We start from the raw sequence: 13,900 nt of genomic DNA, 5'->3' as shown, positions 1-13,900 counted from the left end.
TGTTTGTTTGTACATTTATGAGGTATTTGTCAATGATGAAAATATCTGTCATAAAATAAATGCTTGTATTTTATTTTGGGGGCAAAATTCTACACGGTGTGACTTTAAAATATCAATTAAATGGTTAAAATGAGCAAATCACTAAGGTTGGCATTACTGGGAATACAACGTCCCCTGCAAACAACACAATATTGTGTTTCCATGGGGTCTTCATATAAAACGTAATTTGGAGTTTAGAGTTTTCAGTCTTCTCTTGAATTTCAGCACTATGGCCTGAATCTTGACTGTAAAACGCAAATCAATAATCCAATCTCAATACTTGTCAGAAACATTACAAATAAATATTTTCCCTGAATCATTCAGCCCCAGAGTCTAGTACCTCAATTCTCTCCTGGCTTCATACCTTAGCTTTTTTCATTTATTGTGAGCAGACAATTCCCACAGGCATTAAATGAATTTCAATAGACAACCCCAGAAGCAGTCGGCTCTGTGCGACTGGGGGAGGAAGATGCAGTCAATCAGAAAAATACATCAATGCTGCAGACACTAGCGGTCTCCTATATAATGATCCATCAGGTGTCGGGGGCTGCGGCTAAAGCTAATCAAAGGCTTCTGTGAGCCCTAATCACACTGAGAGGAGAAAAGACTGATCCAGCTTCACAGACAGCCTCCAGGGGTCTGCTGCAGCCCGGTGAGAGAGGTTGTCTAAGGTAAGGGGAACACGTGAGGAGCACAAAAGTAAAGGTAGTTGTAGTTCAGGTGTTTAACATATCATAGGATCATTACAGACCGTCAATGACCTCCCCTGTCAGCAGATAGCCTGGGGGTAGTAGTCTAATTTGGAATAAAATGATGCTAAAATGCAGAAACAATGACATTTAGTAAAATAAAACCTATTTAGCTGCATCACACGCTATCTGATGTTTAAATAATGTTTAATTCAAGCTTGTTAAAACAAGAACAAAAACATACAAAGGTTAAATGCGATTTTCTGAGGATGCACACTCGGTCGATTTTACGTTTTCTATCACTGGGTTAAGAAGAATAACTTGAAGACAAACTTTCTGGGGACTAGAAGTTATGAAGGCTTAGATGACTGTCACAGATGAGATGAGTCAACTATGTGCAACAGCGTAACATGAGCGAAATCGATAATGCTCCTCCTTGAAATCCCAGTGATGTTGCTAAGCTCTTCGACCACCTGCAATACATCAAACACAAAACCTACATTGATTTATGTATTTAGAAAGTTAGACGCCTGTTTAAATATTTATAAAACGGCTTCACACCTTCTCCCACTGGCTGATATGAAATATGTATAGCGCCACGGCAACAACAGCTACACCGAGAAGCATGCAGTCCTCCGTCACGGTGGAAAACCTCTCCCTGTTTCAAAAGAGTTCAGTCACGTAAAAACAAATCAGAATATCTGCACTGTGGAGATTTTTTTTCTTACTTTTTTTTTTTTCTACATTTCGACTGGACTGACTTGATCACAGACTAAAGATTATTTATAATTTATTTTTCTCTTTATTTTTTGGTGTTGAGAGGAGGTGGATGTGGGTGAGTTTCTTCTTTTGCTCACATTTTTCTGTTTGTTTTTGTATGGCAAAATAGTAATGGATCAAATATTTAGTGGTGTAGCATATACCAACATATAACATCAAGTGGCATCATTTCACACTGATATTCAATTAACATAATAACAAAAATAAAAACATGAACAGTTAGCAGGCTCACCTCTTCTCTGACCCAACTCGCAAATTCCTAGAGGCGGGACATTCCCGGCTTGTCTCCATAGAAATATTGCTGCTTTGCTATTTCTTTAATGATAGTGGAGTGTACAAAAAAGTGGAGCTGACGTGATTTCCTCTGAGGTCTGGAGCTCCACTAATCACATGACTCTCCATCGGCTGCGTTTAGACCCTCTTGAATCAAACTGCTCTGGAACTCTACCTTTATCTATGTCACTTCCTGTCAGCAGCTTAAACATTCAAATAAAGATAACTTTTCTGCCCAACATTTCTTTAAGAGAAATTGCTGCTTCACTGAAATAAGTTAAGTTCAGTTAAGTTATACTGTATTAATCTCTCTAGATAAATCTCTGTAGAGAAATTAGTTCTCTGCATTTGACCCATCCTCAGTGTCGCATGGGGCGACCTGTAGGAGCAGTGGCTGGCGCTCGGGGACCCATCTCCATGATGTGGAGCCAGGTTGGTGGTAAGAAACACCTGGCTGGAGGATTAACCTATTGCACATGTTTTTATAACCTACCACTAACCAACGCAGACACGGGGAGAACATGCAAACTCCACACAGAAAGGCCCCTTCCAGGTGGGAATCGAACCCGGGACCTTCGAGCTGTGAGGCACGAGCGCTAACCGCTGTGCCACCGTGTCCACGATGAAAATGATGCAACTGATGTTATTCTTCTAAATAAGTAATATTTTCAAAAGCATTAAAGCCTGTCATATGCATTTTACGTACGAATTCACTGCATATCCGCCCTATAAGAAATCTACAGTGTTGGTATTATATTAAATTCTTATGTTGAGTGAGCAACTGCATAGTGGAATACACTGACCTCTGCTCCAAGGATGGGTTCTGGCACTGTGTCGTCACAATCAATAAGGAATCATAGATGGCCGTCTTCTCCAAAACAACAAACTGCAGAACCTGCTGACACAGCTCATAGGTCCGCTCAATCGGGATGGCGGGCTCATTGTATCCTGAAAACAATTACAATTATAATTTTACCGGATTTGAGATTACTTGTGGTTATGCAGTATATAAAAAAATGCACCAAGAACTTCCAGGATTGTTTCAACATAAGTGAGAGGGTTACAGACGTCTAATTTGAAGTCCAGCCCCTTTAAGACCATGAGCTCTGAGTCCACGAGAGCTTTCTTTGAAGCATTGTAGCCCACTGACTGGAGAAAACGCAGCGCAACGTTGTTGTCGATGATCTAAAAATAATAAATGATTTAATGATCAACACAAAAGAACGCTGACATTTACAATCGGCTTGACTTACATTAGTGTGCAAGGACATTTTGCTTGCAAGTTGTACACAGGTAAAGATGATGAAAGGAAACTTCTTTTGGAGCTCGTCTAAAACGGCATCTTCATAACTTATGGGCTGGGCAGCAGCTGCGCCCTGAGGTGTAGGCGTGGTGAGCAGCTTTATCAGGTGTGTGGTCATGAACCTGGAGAGAAAAGTTTGAAATAGAGTCCGGGAATGTGATATCATGTCGCTAAGCATTATGGGATTAGCAGCAATTGTAAACTAATGGAGATTTTAAAAGTTAAAATACTGGAGTTATTGTTCACAATAAAACACTTAGATATATTTACCAGCAGTAACTCAGCAGCTAACTGAGTTGTTCCACTGCCTTTTTCTCCACTTTTTAAGCTGTTTTTTAGCTAAATGAATGCTAACAGCTGCAAAGATGGCGGATCTCCATGGTAACTGAGCTAAAGTTAATTCAACTACACACTGTACCTTTCGAGTAATTCCAAGGCATGGTATCCAACTTGTGGGTCAAGAGTCAGGGCATTGGTCATGAGGAAGATGTATTCTGGAGAAGGAATAATCTAATAATTTAATTTAACAATGCAATATGGTTATACGTTTGTAAGAGATTGAAATATGTTGTGTCACTTTTATATAGAAAGAGTGCGAAATAACTGGAAAACCTGTCATGCTACAAATTTAGCAAACCACAACCAAAGCTAGTCAAAACCAATAAATATATATAATTAAATGCTGAGACTTACCAATCACATTCTCATCCTTAAAGGCCCCGCTGCATTTTGATAAACAGTCGAGTTTATTTTTGTTTTCCGTGTTGATATTCACTAAGAAATCGGTCAGTAGGTCAAACGAGGCTTGTCCAAACTTACAAACAGTAACTTTACTGTTTTGGCGTTGATTGAAGCGGATCCTTTTCGCCATTGATAAACGTTATATTGTCCAAATATAGCAAAACTTTAACTTTTCTATGACACAAATAGCGAGAAATGAAAAGTCGTCAAAAGATGGCGCTGTTCGGTTAGTCAGAACGCCGTGTCAATAGCGGAACCAATGACTGGGAAGACATGTACCGGGGGGGGACTCTTTTTGCGTTGCACATACGTGGTACATCGTTTACTGAAGGTGGTATATTATTTTTGCTCAACTATTTTTTTTATCACCTGGATCGATTCACTTATTAACTGCGGAAAAAAATCCTGTAGGTTTGCGCTAACTTTTTCCGGTTATAAAATTACCGGGAATACTCGCCTCTGTCCCACAGCTCGCGGACATGGCTGACAAGAAGCCGAGCGCGTCCGAAGCTCCATTCGCCAAAAGGATAGACCCAGCTAAAGAGGCACTTTCGCCAGAGCAATTGCAGTTTATGCGACAGGTTGAGCTGGAGCATTGGAGGAAGACGTCACAGAAACTCAAGACACGAAATGTTCTGACGGGACTCGCCATTGGAGCTGTGGTCGTCGGGATCTGTATCCTTTCTTACCAAACATGCTGTCGGTAGAGCCAAGGTTAACTATGTAACACTAGCATAGCCTGCTACACTGCTGCTTATCTTGATGCAATTTGTCCCTTTTTATAGCTATCTTCTCTTGAACATGTTTTGCTCTTTTGATTCACTAACAACCATTTGCATTATACTAATACGACCTTTGGTGTATTCTGATGAACAATGAGTGACATTCAATGTTAACACTGTGTCGTTTACACAATGAAAATGTGCAATGCGATATTGTTGGGAGTAGGCGACAACTTCTGGCAGTTACTTTATAACCTGAAAGGACCCGTAGGACTCTTTTATCTTGCGTTTACTATTGGGAGTTATCGTTTATGGTGACTCTTTAAGCAATGAGTGCTTTTCGCAAGAGATGGAGAATATTCCAGATATATTTTTATTACATCCAGAAATGCACAGATAATTTCACTTTAATGTGATTCCTGATTTGCTTGCACCATGTCTAATATGTGAAGAGAGGCATTGAAATGATCTCCTGGGACTTTGCTATTACACAAAGTCATTGCTGCTTAATTGTCTTTGTCATTCCTCAATGCTGTTTTGAACTTAACCCAGTCACCCTCTCCAGATGGATACACATTTTGGTCAGTATCCCAGGAGAAGATCTTGGACGAAATTGATGAGGAGGCAAAACGGAGGAGTCAGACTCCAAAAACTGGTGCCAATTGAGACAAGTGTGGCCTATTGCTGATGGACTGGGATAGCCCTAAAACATTACTGCATTTAAAACAGAGAGGAGCACTGCTTTGTTTCCTGCAGGCATTTTTTGTGATGGAGCGGCTCGGACTTTAGCCTTTTGATTCTAAGGTTGACTTTATCAAATTATGGTTTTACACAAATTTATGATTTCCGATATTTTCTTGTTTTCACAAGTGACAAATAACACCAGTGTATACGAATGCAATATTCTATTCAAATATGAATGAATATACCTCATGCAGCAGTCAGCTAAGGTTAAATGTGTGAGGCCTTTGTCATGCCACCGAGTGACACTGTAATTGTGGCATTTAAATAAGTCTGTTGAAGTGCTAACTTATGCGTGTTTGAAAAACTAAATGTGTATGCATTGAAAATATATCTTGTACAGGACAAATGATGACCATAAACAGTAAAAGAAAAACTGCAAATGCTTGTGTTTACAGTTGCATTTATTTATTTCATTTTCAAATTTGACAAGAGTCTGATCTGCTACCAATCATTAGAGTAAAAATATAAAATAAGACCTTATTAGGGAAAGGCACAGATTCAGCATGGCAGGACAGCAGCTTCATAAAGCAGGACATTTGTATATTTACATTCATCTGTTCAACTGTAATCACTTTCACTGAATATATTATGATCTTTGGAAATAAGAAGCTCAACTGAAACATTCAGTGTTTGTTGTTTCTAAGGCAATGGCTAAACATTCACAGTTTGAACTGTGGCAGGGCAACATCATCACTTTGATCCAAAAAAGAATAAGAAAGTAGTATTTCTTCTCTTATGGAAAGAACCAGTGATACGTCTGCACAGGAAAAAGTATTTGAATTTTGAGTGTTGTACAATCAACTAAAGTGCACAAGGTGCTTTATCTAAGAAAATTTATGTTTTGCAAAAAAGTTTTTTTCTTTTCAATATCGGGTTTACTCTGTAAACATGAATGCACTCTTCTATTTACAGCTGTACAAGTAACAGGAGCCCAGTAGTCTAAAAGTCTAAATAAGGCTATGTATTTACACACAAAAAACAATTGTATTCTTCGAACATTTAAGTGTACCATTTACTAGAGCTGTTACGTTTGTCCTCTGCCTAAAGCAGCTCCCAGTCGACAAAAAGGCTTCGCGATTTACATTTTTTTTGTTCCATGCACAGGAAAAAAACTGCACTGATATCCTACAGGTCAAAGCATCATTATTCAAAGTAGGAGACCAAAGTATGTCAATATAACAGTTCACTTAAAATATGATTTGTTCAAAATATAATACAATAAAATACATCTTTCATTGCAGCTTGACCACAACCCACATACAAATACTTTATTTGAGACACTCTTGTCCACTGCATGTGTTTTTTTTTTTCATGGTTTGGATTAAATCACAACCAAATTGTTCCATTGGTTTTATACAGTTCCTTTTTAAAATTAAAATGCCAGGGTAGTGAAAGTACCTTGATTTTGACTTTGAGGAAATCTACAATGTGAAATCTACAACGCTATGGTGAAAACTTTTACCCTTAAGTTTACGTTTTCCACTGATAGTACTGACAAAACTGTGCTTTCCAGATGAAAACTTGAGGTAAGAGAAGACAGGTCGATGATTGGGAACTCTGGCTGAAGCAGGACAAGGGAATGCTGCAGTGACAGTTCATGTGAGGTAGTTGAGATAACCAGCTTGCGTGGTTGCATTTCTTACTGTAAACAAAAAAACATAAGGTTGACTATTTAGAAACTGCATGCAAACAACATGTCTGAAATCCAAGGATGGTAATCACTTAAATGCTTCATGTGATCGGCCATGCCTACAGTATCTAATAAAGAAATGGCAACTCACCATTCTATTTAGTTCTGAAGCAAAAGTGACCCCTTTGCCGGGTTTATCCGGCTGTGAGCCGCTGCTGCTGCCTCCCAGTGAGTTCCTTCTTATGATTCCTGAACAACCAAAGAAATTCAAAAATATGTATAAATGCCACACCTTTTTTTAACAATTTAGCTTCTGTAAAATACAAATATTTTACCTTGAAGTGGCAGCACCTCTAGTCTCTGCAGGCTGTTCCGTCTTGATGAGGAGTAACCATTGCCTTTGGACAGTCGGCGCTGTCGGCTGGAGAGCATGGCAGCAGGGGACACGATGCCCGGAGGAGGGACTTTGCCCATTTTCTCGTACAGCTCCTCGATCTCTCTCTTCTGGGCGGCTTGTAGGGCCTGCACCTCCGTAAGATGTCTGAAAATAAAATATCAAAATTACAGTATTAACATTACATTACTTATAGCTTGAAATGCCACAAAATATACACACACACACACAATGTCTACGAGCGGTAACAGGGCAGTCAACTCAAATGGGAAGCTTCATTTGGCAAGACACATAAGCTGTACCCACCTTGCCTGTGTGAATGCGATGTGTGAGAGATTGGTTGCGATGCAGTCTACCCTAGGGCAGCTGTGGCTGTAGTTTAGCCCCACCAGCTGTGGAGACTGAATATATATTGCTATGTGAAGGGCCTCAGGTATCATGCAAGGCACTGTGTAAGTGTAAAGCGTGTTTGAGTACGCTCTCAGTTGTCCAAGAACTAGTTTTCCATTAGTTTTCAGTCCAGTTGACACTTTGTATAAACAACAATATGACTCTTGGGGTCCAAATGTATTACAAAAGTTTGTATAGGTGCACTTGGGAAAGGGAGCCAAATTGCAAAAAAAGTAGCAAATATGTATAGCACGAGGAAATACGTAAAAGGCCTTTATTTAGATGGCCAAGCTAAAATGTTTTGACCACCAGGTCTTCACCAGGGCTTAATATAAAAGTCCAGTTAACAATGTTGAAAACATATCAAAGTAAAAAAAAAAAGGCACATTTCATGAACTGCTACTAAATATTCCTAACAAAGGGTATGCAAGCTAATGAAAACTAAGATTTCTTGCACAAGCAGCTCTTTTGGAGGTCAACTCACAGATTATCATTGACGTGAAGGAGACTGTCACAGATGGTGTTATGTTTTCCTCCTGAATTTGTAGGAAATGTATTTAATCCATTCACATTCTACCCATGAAGTGCCACTGGCTGCAATACAACACCAAATGATGATGGATCCCCAGGCTTAACAGTTTCTTTTTATGAAATTCTGTGCCTCTTTTTTCCCAAACGGACCTTTGCTCATTGTGGCCAAAAATGCTTCATTGTTCACGTTTGTATAAATGTATAATGTGTACCTTTTCTTTTTCCTGCCTTGTTCTTTCTAAATCCTCCACTCACCTCTCTCTGAGCTCCTGCAGCTCCTCCAGCATGTCCTCATCCTCGCTGTCCGAGTCGTCGCTGCTCAGGTAGGGCGTGTTTCTGTTGTACGTCATCATCCACAAATGATGGAGGGCGTTACTGTACTGAGGGCTGCCCGCCGCCCCGTCCCAGAACCTCCCCTCCATCTCGGCGGCGGTCACCGAAAGCCCGCTGTCTGCCGATGTCCCCAGCAGACTCAAGCTGTAGGCTCTCCTCCTGTTCCTCTTCCTAACCCTTTGTCTATCTTCAACTTCACACTCTTCATCTTCCTCCTCCTCGTCCTCCACCTGCTGGGCCTGACTCACGGACCATGCGTTTTGAGCCTCTTGGGACGACCCGGTTGGAACGGGGTGAGGGGGGGAAATGGTAAGGGAAGTGCCCAGGCTTGTTTCGGATTCGGTCTGGTCTTCGGTGCTGGTCTCCGAGGTGGTGTTGTGGGAGATATCCGTAGGTGGGGTAGCCGTGGGTGGGACAGGGCAAACTGGGAGAGTGGGGGGAGAGGGGGGAGTGTGGGGCGCAGGGATGTCGATGCTGGGGGTCACCTGGAAGCGGCCAATGGTCTGGGGTGAGGTTGGAACTGGAAGAGAAAATCGTACAATCAATTAGAATAAACATACAGTATGTGTTATGCAAATGGATTAACACGGATTCAAGAGTCCAAATGAATGTGTAGTTTCCAGAAGATATTATGCTATTAATGTGTTGACTTTTGATCTTATGACTTTTCTTCCTAGTTCCTACAGCTGAACGTGAGGAACAAATTTAAAACGCAGCTGCCCTTTTGTCCACTAGATGTCCCTCACACGTCTCCCTGTGCTGTAAATGCTTGAGTGCGCTGCCTTGGCCCCTGAAACAGAGGGGCTCTGTTAAACGCAGCTTTTAAAAATGGGAGAAATAAATACTGTCAGGTGTGGGTCCAGGAGGAGAGGCCCGTAAATTAGCCTGGCTGCTCCCTGATTGGCCGGTTCGAGTGGGGAGTGCCTCTATCACACCTCCGTTTGTTTTCATTTTGAATGGAACATTACATTTGTCATGGCACAGTTATTAAAAGATACATCGAGCAGAGATGTCCCAAATGTCAAATAGGCTGTGACAAATATCGCGGTCTGTGTTTTGACCTGATACATTGGTTAAAGCCAAGGTGAGATGATGTTGTAATATTGACAATTGGCAGCAGCGCACAGTTAAGAAAGATAATGATAGTGACATTACTTTACATTACAATACATTCACTTAACATTACAATACATTCACTTCTCAAATGGAGGTGGTTAAGCTACTCTTAATGTGCATCAATGGCCTCTCTGACCACTACTCCCTCACTCACCACATTCACATTGCCCAAGGACACAACAACAGTCTTCACTTGAGGGACCCAGGAGTTCATTTCTGTTTATAAGACGACCCGCTCACCCACTTGAGCCACTTTGGCCCCAGATTTTATGAATGTTAATAACAGCACAAGTATGATTGAGAGGTTTGCAGTTGTGTAGGCTCTTTCTTTTTACTGTTATTCTCCTTCATAATAAACGTCTGTCTATGTTTGAACCACTTTAAATGGACTGTAATAAGTACAGTGTGTGTTTTGACCCAATGCTTCATTTAAAGTCAAGGAGAAAGACTATGTTGTAGCGCAGTGTTTAGTAGAGGCTGCAGTTGCGTACACACAGACTGGTATGTGTGGGTTGTTTAAAGGCACAACAGAAACATAGGCGCATGTAGCAATGGGACTCACGGGGAGTCACATCTTTGGGATCTTGTCATTTCAAAGAGCTGTTCAAAATTGCATATTAATAAATGTCACATCACCTGTCAGACACCTCCAGTTATTATATACCTCACCATGTGTTTATGATGTAAAGATGGAGGGTAAACAGAGCTATAAATGTAAGTCTTACCAGAGTTGGAAGGAGACGGTGTTGGTTTAGGGCTACTGCAGCTCATTTCGCTCACAGCGGGGTTTATTGGAGAGCTCAGGGAGGATAACTAGAAAGCAGACAAGAAAATGTTTTAGGCTAAGATGCCATGTTGGTTGTTCACTTCCACCAAAGTCTATAGGCATGGTATAAATCAGTCTGTGGACATTAAAATCAACAAAGCAGACATCCACCAAGTCGACGTTTCTATTTCTTATTATGCTTAAATATATTGGGCTCAGCTATTTAAGTAGTTCTTCAGTAAATGTTCTTTAGATTATAGGTCTATGAGCTTTTTCTTTTAAAGGGTGAGGCCAATACCAAAATCTAGATCAGCCAATGAGGTTTGCCAGGCTGATAATTAAGACCTATTCAAGTAACGATTCTACCGCTTACCATCTTTAAAGATACAAACTTTGTCATACAATACATTTTTTTAGTTGACCTTGACCGTACATATATTAGAGGTTGATATTAGAATGCTATATTTGGTCAATTTCTCATAATGGTAAATAAAAAAAAGAGAACTCCCGAATTTTGTCCTTGAACCATTAGTCACCAATGTTGAAGTTTCCTGGCAATTAACTCCATTTTGTCAAACCTGGACTTTTGCACAGTGTTTTTGTGCATTGTACTGTGTCTGCTATGACTAAGAGCTTTGAAATATCCGTATAGTTTTGATTGCTATAATGGATTTGTATTAAAAAAAAAAAAGCAGAGAGCACAAACTGATTGCGTTGTTTAAAAAATTGCACAAAACTGACTTGTACTAATTAACGCTTTGTGCTGATTGAAAAGCGCTACTTGAGAGTTTGACGAATTATCTCTAATTAGCAGAAGACAAAGTAAAAACTATGACTCACAGTGCTTTCCGGGCTCTCGGATGGCGAAGACGACAGATCGGATGAGGACACATCTGGGCTAGACTTTGGTGCAAACACGGCGTCGTAATTGTGGTTGTTGTCCAGTTGTGTCCCGATTGGCGGCACCTGGATATCGATTTGTTGCAGGGGGTCGTGTCGCGCCAGCGGGGGCGTGGAGGGATGGGACGGGTGTGCCATAGGATGCTGCCATGGCATCTGTAGCGTGGACTCTTGATTGTGATAGTTTGGTGGGACAGTGGGAGCGGGATAGGGGGATTCCATCGGCGAGGTTTGGGGGTACTGGGGGGGATAGGCGTACCCGGGTTGCGGCTGCATGTGAGGGGGGAGATGAGGATGGTACCCGGGATATGAGTGCATTCCATGAGCGGAGATGCTGGCGGGCGGTATGAACGACTGTGCCATGCTCATCGCCATCGAAATAACATTCGCCAGCGAGAACAAAGGCTGCTGCGTGTGTGGTGGCCAGAGATTTGTGTGGGACAAGCTGAGGTTCTCGTTGCTGCCGGAAATCGGGCTGGTCTCGGCTTGAGCGTGATTGGGGGAGCCCGGGGCGGGAGACGGGACTGACGGGAAGTTGGGGTTACTGGCGACGCGCGTGAGAGGGGCGTGGGGAGGTGCGCCCGGCGGTTTGGGGGAGGAGGAGCCTGGAGAGCCAGGATAGGGGAATGGGAAGTGTGTGTGTCCCAGGAAGGGGTGATGGTAGTGCTGCTGGGGGTGATGGGGGAAGGGAGAGGCGGGGGGCTGGTGATTCTGGTAATGGTGCAGAGGAGATCCTGGAAAAACAAGAAGAGAAAAGATGATGGGTATACACAAAATCAAACTTATTTCGCCTTGTACCACCTCAGCTATTGACTTTTTATAATCTGTTTTCATCCCATAGGCTTTACGGGACAGGACAAAGTTAAACCAGGCTCCATGTAGTTTGAAAGATGATATTGACTTTTTCAGGATTGCATAATCTTGCCACAAGCAGCATTATTGACCTTTAAATTCAGGATGAGATCAATAGTGTCTGTGTCCCTAAAGGTTTCCCGGGCTTGTTATAGACTGACTCCTTCTTTGTAAGCATAATTTAATGAGGTCCTGCTTTAAATTTAGAGCAGCCGCAGAAAATCATCTTGCTTTTAAGAGTGATGTACTTTCTGAATCGGCGGTGGGAGGTTGTTGTTAGCTGCTGTGATCCAGGAGTGAAAAACATCTCTCTTATGAAATATAAAATCATTTTGGTGACATTTTGGAGGTCAAGATGTATTGGTTTGTAGCCAGTCCATTTAATTACAAGCTCGGGTTGGCACTTGTCATTTACTCACACTCGCTTTTCATGTCAACAAAGAGGACGGGGAGCCTTGTATCGAACAAAATCTGTACTTCACTCCAAAACTAATCTGTTAGCTGTCGGTATAGTCGTCTATTTAGCTTTGTAAGTAAATTTACAGTGGAATATTAGGCTCAATGTGGCCATTTTATTTGCTCCATCGGTCTTTGTGGGTTTTGTGACTCCGATCCTTCCTGTGACCCCCTGCCAAGACGCCTGTTACATCATCCGTAAGTCTTTCCTGCCTCTCTTCCCAAACCAAATAATGGTTTCCATGGTGAACAAAGCCATTTTGTTTCCAGACAGTTTCCAGCTTTAATCAACTTCATGAGCCGGAGTGCAACCCGGGGCTCTTACGGCTGTGGGGGAATCATTGTGAATGGGCAGAGTGTGGCTTTCGCATAATGAAGAGGTTTTTAATGGGATACACGTGCGCACTACACAGTTTGAATGCAATTATCATAGGAGGAAGATTAGTTTGGGGATGCTGTAGCCACTAATTTGACATTTACTGCAACAATGGAGGCACAGTTCGAAACCACACCTCCTGTTGCTGATGAAGTCAATGTTCTTTTTTCCACTATGATGGAAACACAAGTGAGGCCAGGCCGGATAGTGGCGGCAGGTGGCCAGGAGGCATTGCGAAAGCCACGAGGCAAACATGTGAAGGAGAGCGACAGGATATGAAGAAGTGGTGGTAAAAAGTTACAATAAACTGAGCAGAATGCGTTTTTGAATACATTATCTTTACTTGCAACATGTTTTTATTTCTACTTTCTTGATACAATGCTCTTAGGGTGGTCTAGTGGTTGGGTTGGGAAATACAGGCATTGGAAGAACATTATAAAATATCCACATCATATCTCGTTTCCTATTCTAAATACCAAAAACTCTCCAACTCGGGTGCCATTTTCGCCTGCTCTGCCCATCATGTGGTCCCTAATCGACTTCAGATGCCTCCCCTCCAGCGAGACTCTTTAAATGCAGAGGAGGTTTTCTTGGAAATCGGGCAGGACTTTGCGCTGGTAAACAGATGTTCCCGAGCCGAGCAGCGTGCTACAGAAAAGCTCCTCTTTTACAGCGAAAGCATTCACAACTCCCTCGAAAAAAGAAAAAAAAAACTAGAAAGCAGCCTTCAGGTGAGGTAATTACCCGAGAGGCCCGGCGACGGGGCAGGCACAGATGAAGGCATTGACGGGCAGAGATGTCAAGTGGCGCCACACAAAAATTTAACAATAACGCAGAGAGGATAGGAGGGCGCCTGAGTGGTGGC

At 41.9% G+C, this 13,900-nt stretch overlaps 3 protein-coding genes across 4 annotated transcripts in view; 1 reads left to right on the top strand and 2 right to left on the bottom strand.

Moving 5' to 3' along the window:
* Window positions 1-1,057: 1,057 nt before the first annotated feature.
* On the bottom strand, window positions 1,058-3,993 carry cntd1 (cyclin N-terminal domain containing 1). Its single transcript, XM_079577268.1, has 7 exons — window positions 3,778-3,993; window positions 3,503-3,578; window positions 3,035-3,206; window positions 2,804-2,966; window positions 2,585-2,729; window positions 1,290-1,386; window positions 1,058-1,201 (listed from the first exon to the last, which is right to left on the bottom strand). Exons 1-7 carry the CDS (start codon window positions 3,953-3,955, stop codon window positions 1,100-1,102), a joined length of 933 nt encoding a protein of 310 aa, XP_079433394.1. The 5' UTR covers window positions 3,956-3,993; the 3' UTR covers window positions 1,058-1,099.
* Window positions 3,994-4,113: 120 nt separating this feature from the next.
* coa3a (cytochrome C oxidase assembly factor 3a) lies at window positions 4,114-5,368 on the top strand. The gene is made up of 2 exons (XM_079577310.1): window positions 4,114-4,500; window positions 5,113-5,368. Exons 1-2 carry the CDS (start codon window positions 4,305-4,307, stop codon window positions 5,211-5,213), a joined length of 297 nt encoding a protein of 98 aa, XP_079433436.1. The 5' UTR covers window positions 4,114-4,304; the 3' UTR covers window positions 5,214-5,368.
* Window positions 5,369-6,147: 779 nt separating this feature from the next.
* wnk4a (WNK lysine deficient protein kinase 4a) overlaps window positions 6,148-13,900 on the bottom strand; it is a 56,592-nt gene continuing 48,839 nt past the window's right edge. The window contains exons 16-21 of one of the 2 annotated variants that reach the window (XM_079577090.1): window positions 11,292-12,085; window positions 10,411-10,498; window positions 8,492-9,089; window positions 7,257-7,462; window positions 7,073-7,170; window positions 6,148-6,933 (exon numbers count right to left, since the gene is read on the bottom strand). In XM_079577090.1, the coding sequence (XP_079433216.1) occupies window positions 6,931-6,933; window positions 7,073-7,170; window positions 7,257-7,462; window positions 8,492-9,089; window positions 10,411-10,498; window positions 11,292-12,085 (1,787 nt within the window). In that variant the 3' untranslated portion in view covers window positions 6,148-6,930. The remainder of the gene's footprint in view (window positions 6,934-7,072; window positions 7,171-7,256; window positions 7,463-8,491; window positions 9,090-10,410; window positions 10,499-11,291; window positions 12,086-13,900) is intronic. The other variant, XM_079577091.1, reaches the window with a different exon arrangement.

This window comes from Gobius niger, assembly GCF_951799975.1.
Source record: "Gobius niger genome assembly, chromosome: 19".
NCBI lineage: Eukaryota > Metazoa > Chordata > Actinopteri > Gobiiformes > Gobiidae > Gobius > Gobius niger.
The sequence above is the reverse complement of the archived record's forward strand: the minus strand, read 5'-3'. Positions and strand labels throughout refer to the sequence as shown.